The sequence below is a fragment of the Xiphias gladius genome, chromosome 8 (genome assembly GCF_016859285.1).
Source record: "Xiphias gladius isolate SHS-SW01 ecotype Sanya breed wild chromosome 8, ASM1685928v1, whole genome shotgun sequence".
NCBI classification, from domain to species: domain Eukaryota; kingdom Metazoa; phylum Chordata; class Actinopteri; order Istiophoriformes; family Xiphiidae; genus Xiphias; species Xiphias gladius.
Window position 1 is genome coordinate 16220948 of NC_053407.1, and position 22225 is coordinate 16243172.

The following is a 22225-nucleotide window of genomic DNA, read 5'->3' on the forward strand; positions in this document are numbered from 1 at the left end:
GATTGGCTGATCAGAAATTATTTCTAAGGGTCAAGACGTTAAACTAAGAGAAGTTTCTCAAGTATGCATTAGTCTGTGTTACTATGAGAAATACTGTAGCCTGAACAGCTTGACACTCCCCAGTTGGTGTCTCTCTCTCTTTTTTTTTTCATCTAGATGGTTAGAAGTGTCTTCAGGAATTGTGGAGATATCTTCGGAACAGTATTAAATGTTATTATGTTATACGTTTTTGAAAGATTGCCTGAAAAGGATTTTTTTTTGGAAAATCGGATGCTTAGCTCTGTGATTGAAACGTAATGGTAGTAGTTGGTGCTGGTAGGACACTATAGAAACTGTACTGTATGTCTATAATTTCTCAGTTGACAAGCAAATTCATTTTTAATGAGACATAATTCATCACCCTGCCCTTGCATCAAGGAAGTTATCATCATTTTCTTTGTTCATAAAAGTTTCACTCAAATATGCATCTAGGGATTTACCTTGAGGAGAAGAGTAGCTTTGCTACATGAAATGGATATAACTGCTTGGAGAGGGTCATCTCTTTATCCTTGAGAAACTGAGAATCCATTCATTGGCTGGGCCTCGAAAACCTGACTGACGCAAATGGATCATTGGGAATAGAAGTGTCCCAGCAGTAATTATGTTACAACGCCGCTGCCGCACACTACCACAGAGGTGGGATGGGATGGGCGCGGGGTGCTTCTTTTAGTCTTGTTTCCTTTACATCTTTCCACATAGTTAACACAGTCATACTGTCTTTTCTCTCCCACTCTCTCTGTCTGACAGTCCCTCCCTTCCTCTCTTGTTTTCGTTATGTCTCTCTTTCATACACACACCTGCTATCAAACCCAAACACACGTGAAGTGCAGTGGAAAGTTTCTGACTAACATTTATCCTGCTCTTTTGAGCAAATGTCTCGTCCCTGTGTTGAATGACTCTTGAAGTAAGGAAAAAGTTGGTAGCTGATCATGTCATCCATTTGTCACTTTTCTCTTCTTGGCCTCTAGATCCCCACTGCCTGTGCCTTGAAGCTAGAGCAAAATGTCTGGTTTCATTTTTTTCGTGGTATCCGGGACTCCGTGGCACTAAGTCAGTTAAAAAAGAGACATGAAATTAATGTAATGTCAATGGCGTTTTCTCATGAAACCCCAAGGCACTTAGTCAAAGTCACCTTGCATAGTCCTCTCATCCCCTGACAGTAGTGTGAGAGTGCGATGGAGGATGTCTGCCTGGTAATGCTGTCAGCATATGATGTCCTTCGGTTATTGGTTGTTATATCCACTCATCGTCATTCAGATTTTGTAGATTGGATACATGTCCAGTATTTATCTGAAGAGCGACATCATTTCCATTCAGCCGCCCGCAGAACTTGGCCTACAGTGAAACATTTTCTCAGTGAGAACAGGTTCATCCTGTGGGGTATTCTTTCCTTTTGATGTCATTTTGGAGGTGATAAGTAGCTTTCTGTCTCCTGGTCCCCGTCTTTCAGCACCATCCCCCAGCCCAAGCAAGGTGCTAGCAGCATGGAGGATTGTTTGAACTTGCATTGATCCAATGTGGGATTACAGCTGGGTCATTGGAGAGTTGGACTGAGCTACCAGTCATCAGGGCAGATTAACCACTCGCTGTCTGCTCGGCTGCCATTTTAGTGCAGACTGTCACCGCTGGCTTTGTGACTGTCCCGGTCACTGTCTCCTTTTGAACAATGCATTTTTATACCTTACTTGATTGAGTTATGTTCAGACTGATTCAATATGTAGGGGAAATATATTGCTTAATGAAAAAGACAAGGAAGATGCTTGATGACCTTCTTACATGGCTTTAAATCTGTAAGCAATCTATTAAAGATTTATCTTAATTTTACAATCTCAAGATTTAGGCCTGCAGGGTTTTCTTTTGTGCAAACTATATGTATTTGGTTTTCCTTTAAAACCTTCAAGCTATTCATATTGAAATCATTTCAGCCTTTCCTTTAAATGTTATTTAAATCACTCTCCGGTATGAGAAATGTCACCCGCAGCAATGCATTACAGAGGAAGGGGAAGTGCTGCAGAAAGTCCATGATTTGCAGACTGCCCCACCTCTCTCTAAATTTCTCAAAGCCTCCTTTTTCACTTTTTTGTTCGCATGCCCTTGCGATAGCTCTTATTAATTATATCTCATTAGTTGCCTTGGAAACTGAGGTGAGGGAATGTTTAACATGAGTTCAAAGAATGAAAGAATGAAAATGAAAAGAAGAAATCATAAGAAAAAGCAAGAAAAAGACAGAAGGAAAGAAAGAAGGGGGAGGGCTGAAAAGAGGCTATGGAGAAAGTGGTTGTTGAGTGTGTCAGATTAGCATCAGGAGACATTAACACCAGTGATGCTGCTGGGGCCACAATCCTGCCTTTCACTGCTGGAGAGGGAGATAAGCGCACTCTGACAAAAGGGAAGAGGGAGAGAGCGTGAGAGGGCTGGCTTGCCTCCACTCCCCTCAGGCCAACAGCCCCATTTACAGGTACAGCACCTCCTGATGAAAGCAAGAACAAAGAGGTGGATGTTCATTTCCTACTGCACTGGTGTCAAGGCTCTGTTGAAACAAATCGGTAAAACTGTGGATTTAGGCTGCTTTGTGTTATGTCACCAGTCTGCCAGAAGCTAATCATAACTGAGCCACAGTGTTGACACTTTAGGTTCGATAAACTTAAGAATGTTGTCGTGGATGATTTCACAGAAACTCCATATCACTGCACATCAGATTACTGTGTGAGGCTGTTGCATCCCGTCAGAAATGTAGCTCTGTCATAATCATGTTGTTTCAATGTATATTAACTTGTGTTTTGAGAGCTGTGATTCATTCTTATGTAACCGGTGGAGTGTCTGAATAACAAGTAAAGGTCTCTGCCTACTAATTGTAAAGTGAGGGGCTGAAAGCAGCGAGTGCACCTTGTCCAGCCTGTGTAATGATCCTTCCAGTAAACATAATAAGCACACAGAGCGAAGCCAAAAGAGATGAGCCTTTGTTGTTGTTTAGTCTTGGACTTACAGTCAGCGTGGTAATAAGGGGAAGGATCAGAGGGGAAGGGTGTCCCCAAGGTGGTCCCCTCCCTTTCTTCTCCCTCTCCATCTCTCCATGGCTCCCTCTGACTCCCCCGCAGAGGGCATGTAGAAGGGTCCTGAATAACAGGAAGTGGAGGGGCAGGAAGTTGAGTCTTGTCTGCCCACGGCCTGTGGTAGGATACTGAGGCTAACGCTGCCTTGCACAGGAAGCGCAACTGTCACGGCTATGCTCAAGTCTTTGGCTGCTGTCCATCACCTTCAAAAGAAGTAGAGGCATGCTTTGCCTCACATAGTGGGTGCTTCTTTAACACAAGTCGGATAGAATGAATGCTCGAATAGCTTCAATATTTTAGATTTTATTTGGACATTTGAAATGTAGACTAGAAAAGATTATAGTGGTATAGATTTAGCTGATCCAGTTTTAGCATATTACAAACATACAGAATGCAACACAAATTTACCACGTCATTTTATGTTTTATATGGGACAACAGTTGAAGGAGTAAGGCCTCAACTTTGAGTGGAGATGAACGCAGGCTTACAAGCCGAGAGAGAGGAGGGCATGCTGGATCCGGTAATTACAATTGGAATTGAGCATGTTTTATTGATCGTGAAAGGGCCAGGTCTGTCACTAAGCCTCCCATTGTCTCCTCAGTCTTTCTTAAGGGAGGAGGCGGCAGACTGGCCCTCCTGTCAATTGACCAGTCTCACACCTCGTCATGGAGGGTCTGTGCGGCTCTGGTTGGAACTGGCTTTTATGCTTAGTTACTTGTAAAGATATACCATATGCCAAAACTGCATGTGTGTTCAACAGCACGGCATGGACTCGTTGTTTTAGACGTGTCACATTGACTTTCTGTCAAGCTGTTGTGGTCGTTCCCTTGGTGACATATTCTCGGCACATTGATTTATGTGTTACAAATGTTTGGTAAGCGTTTTTCAGTGCTAGACTAGTTTATATCAAAGTACACCAGGTGTATGTATGTTATCAAGGTCTTTTTAAAGAGTATGCAATGAAGCGCAGGTGTGCACGTGCTATAATGTGCTGCTGTGTGCAAACTAGACTTGCACCGATACGACTTTTTATAACCCAAGCTACTGGCTGACACCATCTACCGATCCGATACCAGTGCTCTTTTTTCTAAAATGTAAAATTTGCAAACCTGTGTTTGTGGAATTTATTAAGAGATATTTGAGCTAATGTGAATCTGTAAATGCAGATCACTTCTTGAGTATAATTGAAGACGTTTTTACACCAATGTGCTTTTTAGGCCTGTACATTTTTAAAAGGGTTTACGAATTGTATCGACCACGTAACAACAGAGAGACCATCAAGTTTAACAGATGTAACACACACAGTTTGTGGTATAGAATTACAGGTGTTGTGAACAGGTGCAGACATTACAAATATTGTAGCCGCGAGCTGCTGGGATCAGAGAAGTTCAGATCTGATGCTGCACCCTCTGTCCTCTGTCTGTCCACTTTGAAAAGGCTTCCCTTAGCACAATTACAAGTTGCTCCTCCTTTTTTTTGCCTCTGCCCTGGCGACAGCCGTGGCCGGTGGTGTTGTGTTTTCGGGTTATCCGTCTGTCCCTCAGTCTGTCCGTCCGTACATTCGACCATCCCATTCTCCTGAACGCGATATCTCAGGAACGCCTTGAGGGAAATTTGGCACAAACGTTCACTTGAACTCAGGGATGAACTGATTACAGTTTGGTGGTCAAAGGTCAAAGGTGAAGGTCACTGTGACCTCACAAATCACGTTTTTGGCCATAACTAAAGAATTCATGCGCTAATTATGACAAAATTTCACAGAAATGTCAAATAGGATAAATTGATTAAGTGATGACATTTTATTCCAAAAGGTCAAAGTTCAACTTCACTGTGACATCATAATGTTCTGCAAAAACACTTTTCTGGCCATAACTCAGGAACTGAACGGAAGATTGTGACCATATTTCCTATTTGGTCAGATACTGAATTGGTGACACTAATCTTGGTTGCCCACCTCAAAACTGTTGAAGATGTGTGTGAAGCATCCATGTTTTTCAGTTTGTAGCTTCTTTGCAGCAACATCCAATATCCTTTTTCTAAAATTCCTTCAGAGTCTTTACTACATATTATATATGCGTCTGGACAGACATGGATGTAAACTACAATTTGACTGTTTAGCAGAGGCATACGACTGCGAGGCAGTAATTCTAGTTTAACTCCAGTTTACCGATACTGATTCAAAAAATCGGATAGATGCATCCTTAGTACAAACCAGGTTAATGACCTAAACTGTTATTCCCTCCTGTCTTTATTTGCAGAGGTACTGTTGGTACTACTTATGCAGTAGTTAGGGGGTTCCTGTTCACACTGGGTGAACAAGTATCTACCGTGTGGCTGTACATCTTTATTGATGTGGCCTCATAGCCTTGTGTTGCCCAGCTTCTGCTTCCAGATAAAGTTTGTCCCCTTTCCTCTTCTCTATTTATGTTTATTTCTTCGTCTCCTTGTTTTTTTACACACACACACAGACACACACACACACACACACACACACACACACACACACACACACACACACACACACACACACACACACACACACACACACACACACACACACACACTCATGCACAGAAAAAGCACATGATTAGGACCATAAACAGCTACTCTGTCCCATTCTAGCACTCAGGAGACGTCAGAATGTCACGCACAAACATGTACTCTGCCACAGTACAGACACTGTTCTCCTTTGTAATCGGAACATCTTCTGACATGTTTATCTGGGTACTGATGCCTACTGAAAATTTCCCACTTAGTTCTTGAGAAATTATTTGATCTACATTGAAGTATGTTGTGATATGATCAAACGCACTATTAGATTCTAGTGAAATCCATTCAAATCCTCAAAATTCGGTTTTGTCAGAGCCATGTTTTAGCTTTTGACTAACGTTTGATGAATGTGGACACCAAGTTGGGAGCGCAGCACACCTGCAGTCTGAGGGCCCTCTCATCTTGTCATTTTGTATCTGTGTAAGAAAAAAGTCATGACACAGTCTATTACGCCTCTAGACTTGAACTGTCCTGCCGTGACAGCTCCTCTGCATAAAGACAGGTCAGAGTGTGCGCATGTCTGCATATGTGTGAGAATGTCCCAACTATTTCGGAAGTGCAGTTTCACTGGACTTTTATAAAATGAAGAAGACTGCAGCATCATGTTATAATCCTGTAATGTGTTACTTGGATGAACACATTCACATACGCACACTCTCAAAAAAAACCAAAAACTTATTGTGGCCAATTCAGACCAGACTCAACAGATGATTATAGATTAATCCAGCGAATTATAAACTCCTCTAAACCAAAAACAATTTCACTCATAGGCACACTGATAAAACTGTACAGTACTGTAAACTAGTGCAATGAATTTCATAGGCAATAAAATAAAATGTTTTTATGACCACTGATAAACAGCAAACAGTATAAACCCTCTCAACCAATACAGATCACAGTGAGAAAAATCTCCTTATCTCTATGTGGATAAAATACACCACAGTGGTCAGTCGTCTGTCAAGTTCATCACTTGCCTGTTCAGCAAAAAAACATTGAACTAATTTGTTAAAACAAAAATCTGTTCTGAGAGTCCACTGAATTCCGATGTAAAGAATCTCCACTACTCAAAATGAAAGAAAAAAAGAATCAAGATTTTTTTATTATATTAACTTCAAAAACACACAGTGAATTCAACAGCAGATATCCAATTCCAGTAAATTCACCAGAGGTTTCAATATTTTATAAACACAGTGGATGGTTACCAAATTATTACTTTCTGTAACTTGCACCACTGTTGCTTTCATGGTGGCTTAGGTATGTCTTTCGGGGGAGCTGAACCCATCCCTGTCCTGACCTCTCTCTAATTCGAACACTGCTTTGTCAGTTTGTGTGTGAAATGGTAAAGGAACAAGAGCACCGTCATTCTCGCTGGCCTGTTGTGATGTGGTTTGGGGAAATTCTTTGTGGGGGTTCAGGCGGTTACTTTCCTGGCTCAGACAGCCGTGCGTGGGTAGTTAGTGAGGTGATCTCAAGTCAAGTTTGCATACAGTGGAGCCCCAGTTCAGACAGCCAGACACCATAATGCCAGTCCATCTGTAACCCATAATGACTGTGTGCCACTGGAACTGGTCATTTTCATTTTCACTGCCAATTCGGCCCCTGGCTTCCTCACCTCACAACTGCTGACTGCATCTATTGGTGTGAGTTGTTAACCTTTCTACATTTGTACTCATAGGGGAAATGTAGTTGTTTAGACATTTTCTATTTGCTGGGCGTAAGTGATGGATGCGCCTCCAGGGAGGGGGCTATATCTCTTCTTGCAGAGAAGCAGAGACAGGACAGAGTTAGACGTTCCCTGGGGGACAGTGTGGTCTGAACCACTGGCCAGGTTACAAGCTCAAGCGGGAATATACCCCCCACCCTCCACACCCCCCCTGGCTTCTCCACCAGCCCAGGAGATTTCAGCTGCTGTTAACCCCAGACTGGCTGCTCTCTTAATCATCTTAAGAGCAAAGCTGGCATCAGGGTGGGTCAGCTCAGGAAGAGCAAGGAGAGGCTGTTCTTTCTCTGCAGGCAGGAGAAGGCAGATAAACAGATTGTCTGTACAGTAAAAATGAAGCTGCAGCCAGCAGCTGGTTAGCCTAGCACAAAGACTGAAAAAGAGTGTAGAGCTGGCCTGGCTCTGTCTGAAGATAAAAGAAATCTGCATACCAGCTCCCCTAAAGCTCACTAATTAACATGTTAAATCTTGTTTGTTTAATTAGTATTTAAATGTAAGCTACTAAAATAGCCTTTAGAATAATCAAATCAATCAATCAATTCTATTACAATTCAGCCCAACTTGTCCGTGACTCTTGTATAGCTGTTGCCCTTAAAGTGTGAAGACGTCTCTCATTGACTTCAGCTGTGGTTCAAGTGCAGCAGCCGAAGAGATAAGGGCACGCCATGTGGGTCTCATACTTTCTGAATGTGCTTGAGAACAAAACACAGAGCCCTCTGGTGCTTTGAAGTGCTGAAGGAGACATTGTTGAGTGTCAAGTTAACTTTCTGTTTTTCTCCCTCTCTCTCTCTCTCTCTCTCTCTTTCGGTCGTCTTGCAGATTGTGGTGTGGTCTGCTGAAGAGCAAAGAGTGTATTGAGAAAAGTGAAACAGCGTATACAAGAAGAGCAACTGTTGCACGATGTGCTAGGAGAGTGGAGAAAGAAAGCTTGTTGTTTTTCTGATATTGTTGAGGTGTCAGAGAGACTGGAAAGGACACAGCCATGGGGCGGAAGAAGATACAGATCACCAGGATCATGGATGAGAGGAACAGGCAGGTGAGTGTCACCTTTTTCTTTGTACGCACAAAATCTATCAATCTACCTGGAGCACTTTTCTAAAGGTTCAAATACAGTTTATGTAGGATATATATATAGGATATATGATATATCCTGATCATCAGGATTATCAGGCTCATATTCTCTTAGCTTTTTTAAAGATGCTACTGTATTCACTTTACTATGTGTCTGAGAAAAAAGTCTACTCTGTACCTGTCTGAAGGTTACAGTCTTCCTGTATTTTCCTTCCTGCCTGGACCAGAGTTCACCAGCTGTCATGGTGTGCATGGATCTAAACAGACATACCTCCCTTCCCAAAGTCCCAGCCAGCTGAACACGGACCATGACATTTCTTTGTCAGTGTGGTTATATTTACAGACACGATTCCCTTGCCACCCTGCAATTTCAGCCAGAGAAGTTGATGAGGCAGCAGGAGCGCCGGGCTGCAGCAGGGGCCTCATGGCGTGGGAGTGAGCTGAGGGTAGCGAGGAGCACAGCGAGCCGCCTGTGGCCTCCCCACACTGTAGGGCTTGTCCCCTGGCCTGGCAGTATTGCTGGGCCTCTTCGCTGTAGCTCTATGTGTTTGCAGCTGTTTGGTAGTAATTAGGAGCAGCCAGTGCACCACAGCACCCTCTCATTTGCAGGGTGGGTCAGCAGGACACACAGCACCCTTCTCTGCCTCGGCTACACTGGTCCTGGCTAGCCACAGAGAGGGAGAGAGCTGGAATTCACTCTGTCTGCTCACGTTAAATATAAACTCCTAAACAGCAAAACACTGTAGAAAACAGCCGGGGTCTGTTTGAAACAAGAATAACAGGCTTAGATATGTATAGCAGGAAAGCTGGCTCTGTTTCTTTTTTAGATTTGTTCCCTTTGATTTAAGAGCTAGGTTGAGGAACCATAAGTGCAGTTTGTTTGACGAATTATACCAATTAATGTAGATGCGTAGGTTTTCTGTATCCAGGTAGAATGCATTGTGTTAGGTCCTTCTCAAAACATAATCTGCATTCCTTCGCAGGTGGAACAACTTTTTGCTGTGCACACAGAAATATAATAGAGGTACAGTAGTGCTTCCTCTCCTCTGGGTATTAACATGATACGGTACTATCCAATGGGTACTCTAGCCGTGTCTCCGTCTGTTACTGTAAGGCTAGCATATCAGACAAGTGCGAAACAAAAATCTTCACTGTGGGCCAATTGTCAGTAAAACATCTGGCTCTGGGTGGGATCAAAACAGGAGGGCAGGAGAGGAATCACTCTTGGCTCATTGCTGGTATCTAGAGTCTATGCAATGACCTGTGACATCAGGGAAAAAAGGAAAGAGCGGAATTCACATGAAACCAGGTTGTCTTCTGATTGCTAGTCGAGCAAGTTAACCCTTCAAATGATCCATTGTTTTTTACAATGGATATATTAAAGGAGTGAGGGAAGATATTTAGCTCTATTGTTTCAAAGAAAAGTGGAGCTGCAGAGAGAGACCTGGCTTATTATTCATGTGTCTCCCAAAGTTTAGTGTTTGCATCAGATTTTAAGTGTCTCACTGTATAATTTGTAAGAAGGTTTATCAGCAGAACGCAGGCATTTCAGCTTGCATTTAGTTGGTTTTAGCTGGCTCAGCAGAGAATCTGCTATGACAATAGGCCGCTGTGCTAAAATAAAGCTTTAGTATAAAGTGATGTATGTGTGTGTATGTTTCTCTCTTTTTTTCCATGGGCCATGAAGCACACAGTGCCATCTCCTTGGGGCGTGCTCCGAACCAAGGGGGAATAGCCATTAGCATATGGTCCCCATTGTCGGGAGACAATTTGAATCTTTATCTACGCCGCTCTGCTACTAGCTATCCATACTCGTTGCATTAAAATGAAAGAAGTCCTTAAGTGGGCTAATTAGACAGTATTGCTGTACAGGATGTTGTGTGGGGACAGTGGGGGCTCCCTTGCATTATCGCTGTAAGAGCTTTAGGAGGGTTGTTAACCTTTCAGGATTTATAACATGGAATGTGGCACAGGCTGAGAAGGTCTGTAATTGCACAATCTATCGGGAATTGAGAGTGCACAGTTGAGACAGGCAGGGAACTTACCTGATATTTTTTCTATTTTACAGTGTATACTGAAGTCTATTCTCCAAAAATGACAGGTATGATTAGATGATAAATAAAGCCCTGTACAATTGTTGCATACCTTATGTCTAAGTAAGACATTTGTGTGCAGAGGTCCTGTCATGCATACTGTAGGACGGTAAAGAGCCAGTTCCTGAGCCATGGCCTGCATAAATGATGGTCCTACAACACAGCGACAGAGTCATCAGCCAGACTGGCATGATTGCTGATTGCAAGTGAATGCTGGATAACAACCAGAAAACGGCACTGCTGATTCTCCTCATTTACAGTATTCACTGCAATAATTACCTTTTGAGACACAGACAGATACCCTTGAATCACCCACAGACTCAAACAAACTCCATTTTTCCATCAACTCGTTTTCTTTCTTACATACACAGTACACATGCAATTTCTAACAGTGGACTCAGATGGAGCAGTGAAATTTCAAAAAGAGAGGAGCATCTGTTGTGTTTTGACTTGACAGGTTTGGAACTCACGAACCACACAAAATAACAACGTCAGACCCAGTGGCACTCAATGAGCATATGTAGGCTCTTACTTACTTCTCAGAGCAGCTGTCATGGTATGCGTGTGTGGATCTACAAGGGGAATGATGGTGAAAATGGGAGGGTACACATTAGTCTCGTAAGCTAGTGTAGGGGAGAGGCTGGTGTAGCCTAGTGAGCGGTGTTTAGTGACGTCCTCTGGATGCCATTAAGCAGGCTCACTGGGGGTAATTGCCCAAGTCATTAAAAGTTTGATGTTTTTGCTGCTGGGCGGAGGGTTGCCTGCCCTTGCTTTGGCTCATTTTGGATTTTGCTCTGGCACGTCAAATACCCGTAGGCACAGAAAAGCTTTCTCTCTCTCACTTTCTCTCCAGGGAGCTACACAGCACATACCTCCCATTTTTTAGCCTTCACTCATTTCTGAAGTTTGTGAGTGGTCATCATTATATTTTTGACAGGTAAAGAGCTTGTTGATAGGCAATGGAAAGAACATAGGGACACTGTTAAATGTGACAGCCATGGTGTATATTATTGTTGTTGAAAATTATATAATATTTATAGTAAGTTATATACAATAGTATAGTAATATAATATATATTACTATGATAATATAATATAGTAATATAGAAATTTCAATAAAACTAAACTGAAGCACAAAACATGAAGCTTGGTGGTAGTGACTGGATTTTTGCTGCTGAGATTTGCACAGAGGTTGTACCTTGTAACGCACACTTAAAACGCAAAATTATTCATGATTTTATAAACACATCACTCTCAACAAATTGAACAAGCCGATTGTCCTTAAACTGGTTCATTCTCGTTATTGATTAAAGATTTTTCTAGTAAACCTACTTATGTTTTGTTAACTAGCATGTCATCCTCTCCACTAAACAGGATCAGTCACAGCTACTGAAGGTTCCAAGGTCAGTCCCACCCAGTGGATGAGGCCTTTGCGCTCTCAGTTGTCCACAAGGGGATCCTTGGGCTGTCCTCTCTCCCAGATAGAGATGATCCAGGCAGACAGTCGCGGTGGCCCTGGCCTACCTCCCAGGCCCGCACACTCTGGCACCGCATAGCCAGGGCAGCAGCCACAGGGCCCGGGTCACTCCGCCAGCTGGTGCCAGACCTCTCTGTCTCTCAAGCTCGCTCTCATTTCTGCCATGGGGGCCGTCAGAGGTGGCATGAGGTTTTAATAAGGCCACTAGCTCCTCACCCCTCTGAAGGTGTTAGTGAGTCAGGCATCTACTGCCAAAGCCCCAGTCACAGCTGCACTCTTAGTCCCAGATGTCTTGTTTGTCATCTTGGCACCTCTGCCTGAGGGCAGACATTGATAGACCCTTTGATTGACACATCAGATCTGTGTGGATGTGTGTGTCAGGGTTCGTTGTAGCTTATGTTATTATATACTATGCAATTCAACAGTGTCTGTCTAGGGGAGGATGAAAACGACAAAACAAAACTTGCATTTAGCAGCAAAAACATGGCTAATAGGTATATGCGCTTGTGCTATAGATTTAAGATGCATTTATCTCAGAACACACTGTGCAATTTTACACATAGGTGGAGTGTGGCATTTGGCACACCCAGTTGTCATGTAACTAAACTTTGCATTGTAGTTTAACCAACCTAGCTGGTTTGTGATTTTTATATATCAAAAAGATGACTATTAACTGATAAGCCCAGTTTTTCCAGGGAGAGAATTTTCTTGTTGCTGTTTTATAAAATTTTTATCATTTCCTCTTGAGTTCCATTTTCTCAGTTCCAGTGATGGAAGATTCCCATCAGTGACTTTTATGTAGGCAAATAAAGTGAATCTACACTGTAACTTAGGGAAATGTAGCACACTTTTCACTGCTGTAGCACCACTCTGATTTTGACTGACACGATGGCCGTATTTTTACAGAAACATCTTGACCATTTAAGTGTTGCTTAAAATATGTTTTTAGAGCCTTGTTAGCTTGCGAACACATAAATCTAAAAAAAAGTATAAAAAATATGCATATAAGAACTGAATTCACAAGCTCAATTAAAGCTCTGTAAAAACAAGTTAGGACAGTGGGGAACCTGGGAACAAGTCAGAAACACAGGAAGTGTGAATTGAGAGCAGAATTATCACCTCATCTTGACACTGTGAGAGAGTCTTAAAAGGTCAGAATTTTCAGCTTGCCACAGTTTAAATGAAATGCTAGTATAGATACTGATCTGTGGTATTGTGTGAGCTGTTATAATGACCTTATCAATGGCAGAGAAAGTTGGAATCTCTCTAGTTTATTGGGAGTTTAAATGTGGCCTACCTTTTCTTTTGCCTTGACATTTGATGCCTCGGAGCAGCTGTAAGATGCACTGGTGCTGTGTGTAGTACAACACAGCTTTACAATACTGAGGCTAATCCTGTCATTGTAAATTACATGAATTAGTCAGGGAGCAAGACTACATATACCACATCTTACCATAGGAGCAAGTCAGATTTTGAAACCGCATAAAGTGTCTTTGTGGGTGTCTTTGATTGGTGAACCATAGGAAATCTCTTCCAGTGAACCTCCCACTTGACCTCAAGGATGTCTGTGGTTTTCCACTGTCTCACCATTCACCCCAGAGAAGATGGGGGTGGATGGAGGTTATATTAGTATATGTCGGTGTCTATGCTCAGAGCTGTTTTGTATCATATCTAGACTTCTTAGATATCCTAAGAGGCAATATTTTCCAAATAGCCTACTTGTTTCCCTATGAAAGGTAACTGTGTAAGTATATAAGAGTAATGTGGTTGTCACCTTTAATGGCATTGTGTGCGGCTGGGGCAAGGACCAAGTCTCAGTGCTGCTGCTGATGTTGAAATGAAGTGGTGCCTGGGTCAGCAGCCCTGCACTCAGCACTCTGCCATGCATCCAGGTGGAACAAAGTCCTCGCTCAGCGTCTCATCCTGGGCTTCCTGTTGAAAGGTGACATCTCCATGGCTTAACAGCCACATTCATCTGCTAAAGAGCATACAATTTGTTAATCATTTTCCCACATGACAGTCCCTGCTTTCCAGTTGGTTAGGCAAACAAACAAATATGCAAGCAGGTGAATGGGCGAGTGGGCAGCCTTGGTGTTTTGTCAGAGGAGACTAGTATCAGCTGGTTAGAACAGCAGGTGCTCTAACTTGGTAGAAACAGACCTGAGATTGGTCACATGCATTATCTCCTTTTCTGCCTCTATGCAGCAACCACCTTGAAAAAATCATCAGAATGGCATCCACACAACCACATAATGCTTTTTCTGTTCAGCCAAACTTACTCAAAGGCTTTATGTGTCAGCGATTTGCAGGGAAAACATGTCATTTGATTCAGCTTCTCCTGTATTTAAATCTTGTCATTTCAAGAAATGTCATTTTAGAATTTGGTTTGTCATATAAGCTCGACTAACATTGGTGCACTGAATAGAAAATGACACGGGGACAGGCTCCTCCATGTCTAGAGTGGGAATAATGGTCTTGTGTAATTACCTGTAGTGAGGAAGATTTGAAATTCACTTATCACAGTTGGAGTGACCCCAAAGCCTGAGCGAATACATAGACTCTATGCAGCACATAGGATTATACTGCATTATACCAGTTAAAATGAGGGTATAGCTACAAGCTGTGACCAATTAAAGTTGAACAAAGCCAGCTCATCTGCTCAACTCCTCTCTTAGTAGGTCAGTGAAAATGATGGCGAATACAGACACATGCACTCCTCTGTGGCTCTAAGCACAGCTTTTACGAGCACATTTACAAGCCACATTGTATAATACACATTTGACAGGAAACATGCAGTAAAGGAAAGTATAAATCTGAAGCCTTGGTTTCAAAATGTACACATTTAAAGCTATTTTCTGCAAACATTACAAAACCAAAGATGAAAACAGCTAAATTTCAATCCTCCCTGCTTGTGAAAAATGTTTTTCGCTTGTGAAATGAGTGTAGCATGCCGTAAAGAGGTGGCATAACATAATGACATGTGTGTATGGGTCTTAGGCAACCACAGAGACAGAGCTGCAGAGATGCAGGACATAAAGTCACATTGCAGATAGGGTTCGTGTTACCATTGGAGTGATGTATGACCCGAAGTCCCATCTGAGGGCTCATGTTACAAGGCTTATGCTGCACTACAGAGATAGCTTTCCGTATATGGAGTCAGGGGCTAGAGCAATGTATGGACCCCTGTTGTTGCCAAAGCTCTGACTCAGCTCGCTGACTCGTGCCTCTAACTAAAGGAGGAATGATCTTGTTATCTGTCACCTTGCTTAGAGTAATATTGTTGTATTATAATGAGACCATTAATACTGTTCCCTGGCTTAGCCTATGGTGTACACACTCCAGATGAGAGTATTTGTTTTTTAGTTTCAAAGCTTTTAAAACTTAGCAGCACTCTTTGCTCATAGGTTTAATACAAATCTTTAAAAAAAATCTTTTTTTATATTTTACAAAACATTTATCAGACAGCTGTTGTTACTTCGCAGATTAAGATTTTACATACAAAACACATAATTACTTTCTTAAATATGATGCATTGCTATAGCTGACAATATTTAATAGTTAAAATGAGCTCCACCTCCACCAACTACAACATTTAAAAGTTGCTTACAAATTAATGCAGCAGTAAAAAATAATCTAATAATGTAATAAATTATAACGTTGCATAATGAGTAATTTTACTGTTTAATTCTTGTAGTACTTTTTGCTGATAATACTTTTGTACTTTCATGTTAGTAAATTAGAATACAGGATTTGTACTTGTAATAGTTTTTTCACTTTGGTATGGATATTTTTGGCTGGACTGCAACAGCGGGCCAGCCCTATAAACACAAATGTCTGTGACTGACTGACTGAGTGATGAAGTTACCCCATTGGTTAGCCGAATGCTGTGTGGTTAAGTATTGGAATTTCCCCATTAGCTGTTGCTCTTTCAAAATGAAATGGCGGGAACAGGTTCTATTACGTCATTAGGGGGGCGATTACCGGCAGTGTCGCAAATGTAGTGCCTTTGTCACTAGATTTACCGACTTTTCAGGCCCCTTTAGTGACTTTTTTTCACAAAAGCACCTAGCAACAAATCTATTGACTTTAAGGAAAAACCTTAGCTACTTTCCATAGAAGAGAGTCGCCAGTGTTGCCCTGCTAGCACAAGGTCGGGCTTTCCCTCCGCAGGGTCATATCTGTATGTGTTTCATTCAACTGAGATTCGACCGTACGGCAGCTGACACATACAAGAATTAGCTTCTAACTTTCTCTCTAAAGGATCATTTTGTGAGTATATATGGCTGAAATCACAGCACTGCCGTTGTCTTTAACTGAAGTGTGTGTGTGATTTCATCAGACGATGTCACAATTATAAAATCAGGATTTTAGCAGTGCAGAGCTGCCTCTTCAAAATGGCTTGATAGTGAACGCTGGTTAACATTTAGTCTTAATCTGACGACAGAAACAGAAAAATATGTAAATATGGAAATTCATCTGTATTAAAATACTGTATATGTGAGCACAGACAGTAGGAGAGAAGGAAACAGATAAAGGGCTGAAACCGACTGACACAAGGCAGAATGCAAATACGACAAAATGACCTCATGGTTATGCTAATTATCGTATTACACAACATTATCGATTTTCCGAGCAGGCTTTAGCTATTATAAAATAGTTGTTTACAGAAGTTCCACAACAGTTTTTCAACTATGTGATCAATTTCATATGACATCCAGCCAGATACTAGGTTTTGACCTAGGCTTGTTACTTAACTAAAAAGATGTGAATACTTCTTCCACCACTGACAGTTACTGTATCCACAAACATGGACTTATAATAAACTAGTGCTTACTTTTATAAGAAGGCTAAATTAACATTGTCATGAGGACAATGTTAATTTTTGTGTAGATGTACAAATTTTTATATTGTACACTTTACTTCAATTGTTGTTCATTTTAATTCGATTGCTGTTCACTTTTAGTTTAGAGAAACTGTTTTCCTCTGTAATGGATGGTTTTGTTTTCTGTGTGTTCCTCAGGTTACCTTCACAAAGAGGAAGTTTGGCTTGATGAAAAAGGCGTATGAGCTCAGTGTACTATGTGACTGTGAGATAGCCCTCATCATTTTCAACAGCTCTAACAAACTGTTCCAGTACGCCAGCACAGACATGGACAAAGTGTTGCTGAAATACACAGAGTACAATGAGCCCCACGAGAGCAGAACCAACTCTGACATTGTAGAGGTGAGTGAGTGTTGTTATCTTGCTTTGTGAGGGAAAACTTCCTTCACATCATGCCTTTTTACATCGCTGTGATCAAGTATTTTCTCTTCATACACAAATTAGTGAGTAAGACATTTATGTTATTTTAGTACTGGATTTGAACCATAAAGTATATTTAGCCTTAAAAGCTTTGATAAATTCGGTGAGGGTAACAGACATACAAGGGTGAGGAACAAGTAACAGTTTCCTTCTAGTCACCATTCAGATAGGACACAGGAGGTCTGCACTCCCTGATAAGTTCAGCTTCTCTTGTGCCCATCAACTGACGTAGAGAACCTATCTCTGCACACTCATGCACACAGTAGCTTGTGACCACCATGGTGACGCTGTTTCCCATAGATATTGTACCTGTAGGGCTCATTTCTCTGGTTATTCCTCATTACAGACGATCACCCGGCTATTGCTGCAGTATTTTTTCAGTGAAAATACAGTGTTTAGTACATTCCGCACTGCTCTTTGAAACTAATCAGGCACTTGGGTTTCCTGGCAGCTACTGCATGCCCAGCGACTAGCGGAAGAGTAAGCCACTTGTTATGCCAGCATGCAAAACTGTCAGCCAAAAGTGTAAAAGCCAAAGTAAATGAGAATAATTAGGTATAAATCCTGTTCCAAACATCTTTCATTCACACATGTGTGGTTTCTCAGCTTATTCGAGATCTGGTTTAAGAGGCAGGTATCTTCACTCTGACTAAATGAAAGCACATACAATGTATGTTAATGCCTATTGACAAAATAATGACACTGCAAGTATAAAGTTGCCCATTTGGTTTTTATAGCTATTATTTAAAATACGCTTAGCATAATGTTTTCTTCACAAAGATCGTTTTATTAGACAATGGCAACTGCTGCATTGCAATACTCTGGTGGTTTTACTGCCACCTGTTCCCTACAACATACAGCATTTTTATTACAGCTTCTCAATTAAGAGACATTAGGGGTTTAAGATGGGTGAGATTGAACATTTTCAAGAATCCTAGCTTTGGAAAAGACTTTCACTTGGGGGAATTAGTGAAATTACATGCAGCATAAAGGAGTCAGCTGTGGCCCATCATATCTTTTATTCATGCTGCTGCTGCTGCTTGTGAATTACCTGCTTGGCAGAGCTGCAGAAGAGTGCTTTGGCATCCAGTAGACTCATGCAGTCACTCCTCCATCAGGGGCCCTCAGAGCAGAGTAGGGGCTCACCTGCATAAAAAATACATGGATACATTCCTTACTTACATAACAGTGACCACAAATTTGTTTTTTTGCCGTGACTCTGGGAGCTGTCTTATTTCAAACAAGACTTTTCTGCAAACACAACATCACTCCATACTCAGAATCATTATGGGGTTATTTACTGCCAGCTGGGTCATTCCCCTCATGCTGTAATATCACATACATCTGTGGTCTACTGAAGTATGTTTATCTTGACAGCATGGTCTAATTGCAATGTACATTGCACATAATGTAGCGACAGTGGTTCCACGCTGATTTCCCACTGAGCTCTTCTTGCTACTCTCAAGGAAGCTGCCCCGCTGCACAAAAGGCGAGAACAAGTCACTGTTGTCCCTGCTCATTCGGCCAGCATCTTTGCAGATATGCACAAATCCCCCTCTGCCTGCTGGCTACGTGGTCAAGGTTCAGAAGTGAAGAAGCAGAGCAGAAGTAACCAACCCTGTCCACTTCACAGCATCACCACATAAACCCACTATTCACTTGGCCAGAGAGCCGGTGTTGGACGTGGTTGACAATCTGTGGAAACTATGATTTGATCATATTTTAACAGAAGTCCTAATCTCAACTGTTTTTCTGACTGCCTCTATCAGTGAGCACTTTTCCAGTCTTTGTGCTTCTCTACAGCTGCACAGATCCTTGTACACTACACAGAGGAGCTGATGCATTTATGGGAAGAATCCACCCTGCCCCATTTATCTAGTGAAATGCGCCTCACATGAAGACAGTTACACTGGACACTTATCTAAATTTTTAAATTGTGTTAAACCAATCTTTGCCATGCAAACAATCATGTGCTCATTTGTCCAGTTTGAGGGGCCAGAAAAACCCTATCCCATTTTTTTTTATTGGGAAGCTCATTCCGTGTGAGAAACTAAATCAAAGGTCACATTCCTGCTCAGTAGTACCATCTGTAGATAAAGGGCTGATCTGTGCAGTGTGGGAGAACAGTCTCCATGTTTTCCACAGATGGATGCATGCCTGCGCCACAGTTTGATAACCCAGTGGTGGGCTATGGACTCAAACCTGGCTTGCAGTCCAAAGCAGTGCAGTAGGCTCAGATTTTTCTTCCGTGTGTGTTGGTGTGTATGTGTGTGTGTGTGTCTGCATGTGTTGATGCTATTACCCTTACCAACGCCCCAGGCGACAGGTAAACTGCTGATAGAAATCTCTCTCTTTATGCACTCACCTGTGTGTGTCACACAAACATTTCTTAATTTTTAAACATTTCTAAACAACATAAGCTGCCTTCCTTGTGTTATTTGTAGATGCTCTTATTTACTAAGTAAAAAATTATATATTGTTTTCTCAAAAGTATATAGTAAAGAGTCACAGCACTCACTCTTCTTTAACTTTTATGTTAAAACCAGCAACATCTGCAATTCCAACTGAAAGAAAACAGTTCCCACTCGAAAAAAAGTCTTTTAAAGTTCTCACGTGCCTATCTATATCCTTTTGTAATTCAGAAGGGCAATCGACACAAACGTTTATGCTGATGCCATCCTCTCAGATCATACTATCAACATATAGTAATATTTCCTTGGAAATAAATGTAGTATTTAAACAGGGTTGTGTTACTGTGAACTCACATTCATGAACTCACTGAAGGTTTTATGGTGTTGTTTGTGTTCTGTTTATACCACAAATGAAAATGCTGCTGTTAGTCATTAGATTAATCTAATAATATTTACTCTTCCTCCCCTCTCCGCTAGTGGAGCTAATGAGATTTTGCTTATGCTCTACTATAACCTCACACTGTTCTCCAGCACACAGAAAGAGCCCTGTGTCTCCAGGAGAAACCTTGAAATCAGATAGTAACTTCACAGGCATCATTTGGCATTTATGTGTCCCCTCTTTGAGCAATTCAATAAAATTAAGATATATGATATATAGTAGGATTAATCGGGTTTGCAGGCACATGGAATCAACATTAAGCCAACACTTAACTGTAATCTTATAAAATCAGGGTTGTGAATAGACTTTAACCCAATTTGAGAATGCAATTTTAGTCAAATACCAACGTTTTGTAATTGTAAATAACTAAACTGCACCATATGCAAAGAAGTGACTTTTCAAAGCTCTTTTTATATCTTTTACTCTGATGATTTGTGAGCGTAAACAACCCGAGATCATTCATAGGGAAATTCTGATTATCTTCCTCATTATAAAGAGGGGTGGCCATTGTTACTGTGACTTGGGGAGAGCAGACAATTCCCTGTCTGTTTATGAAGGAACAGTCCCCCTCTCACAAGACCACTACAGTAAGGGAAATGAGCATAAAATTATTGGGTAATTTCAGTCAGGTTTTATTTCATGATCACTATCAACTTTTGTGATAAATTGAGCTTTATAAACCATTCAATAAGATATGTAAATTTTGACCATTACTGAATGTCAAGCTCTGTTTTTTCATCTGAATTACCCCTTTTTTCCTATTTTCTTTGTGAATTTCACCCTGCCCTTTGCAGATTTCACAGTGACAAAAGCTACGTCCACAATAACCAAAACTAAGGGTGCAATTTGTCATCATGTCCCATATTCTGTATCTTATTTTTTTATCAATGGAGACAATCAATGCAGCCGCTGTGCTTCAAAAGTGCATTTTCAGTGACTTGCAGCTCAAAGAAAAAATCATTTTAATGCCAGTTATGGAATAAATCCCTTAAAAAGCTCTGGGCTGATTGGGCACCAGGAGTTTCAGACAGGGGATGTTTATGTTGTCAATCAAAGGCTGAGCAGTGATTAAGACTCATTTCTATCTTAATGAATGCAAATTGGCACATCTGCTATGGTGGGCTAGCTGTCCAGACTCTTCAATTAGCATGATTGATCAATTATCCTCCTGCTGGTGGCTCACTGGAAATGGAGGCCGGAGTGTGGAGTTGGGAGTTGGTGGGTAGGGAGAGAGATGAAAGAGCCTGAGAAAAAAAAGAGCAGAAAACTGTCCTAAACCTTGACTCAGAAAATCAGATGCTTTATTTGATTATACTAAAAGAATAGTCAAATTTCTTTTGCTCAAAGAGGACTCACTTTAACACACATTTCTTAAAAATAGATGGTGATAAATGCAATTGAAAAAGCTGTCATTTTATCTTTGGACATGAAAAAGGGCGGGTTAGAGATCCGAAGTTGACATTCCTCAGATTAAAACAGAGAAATGCAAGTATAACTCCACCATACTGGTATCTAATGTCAGTGGTTGGATTTCTTTAAAAGGTTATATGGCTAATACATCAACTTTACTTGAGCGAAACACAATTTGCATTTTAAGTGTCTGATTCTCCATCAGCGGAAATTATGATCAAATATCCCTCTAGGAGATGAGCCTCAGTCATGCAAATATTTAGTAGATCAGTTCTCTTTCAAGTCTGAATTTCTGTCGAGGACATTGTGGTGTGCGGCTTGTTTGTGCTAGTTTTAACGGTAAGCACAAATCCTTGAATATCAAAGCACACTGGTGAGACTACTCCGAGTACCAAAAGCAGACTGTCCTGAGTGTGTATTTATAATTGTGACATAAAAACATAAAAGGACAGTCAAATAAGGCTCTGGCTGGCACAAAGAGAAACTGTCATTGCTGCTATGTTCTCTTGTGCAGTTTACAGCAAATATTAACTATCAAGCTAAGTGATTAATAGAACTAATACAAAAATGAAAAATCCTCTGTGTGATAGTTACAGTGTTTAAGTAATGGAATAAAGATATGAGTCAGGCATTATTTTGGTGTTCGAACTAACCAGTAAGA

General features: G+C 41.3%; 1 protein-coding gene across 10 annotated transcripts in view; it reads left to right on the top strand.

The window, feature by feature from the left end:
* Positions 1 to 22225, top strand: part of mef2aa (myocyte enhancer factor 2aa) — a 61867-nt gene that overhangs the window by 12854 nt on the left and 26788 nt on the right. For all 10 annotated transcript variants that reach the window (XM_040132413.1, XM_040132418.1, XM_040132423.1 and 7 more), the window contains 2 exons: positions 8182 to 8398; positions 17023 to 17226. In XM_040132413.1, coding sequence (XP_039988347.1) covers positions 8345 to 8398; positions 17023 to 17226 — 258 coding nt within the window. In that variant the 5' untranslated portion in view covers positions 8182 to 8344. The remainder of the gene's footprint in view (positions 1 to 8181; positions 8399 to 17022; positions 17227 to 22225) is intronic.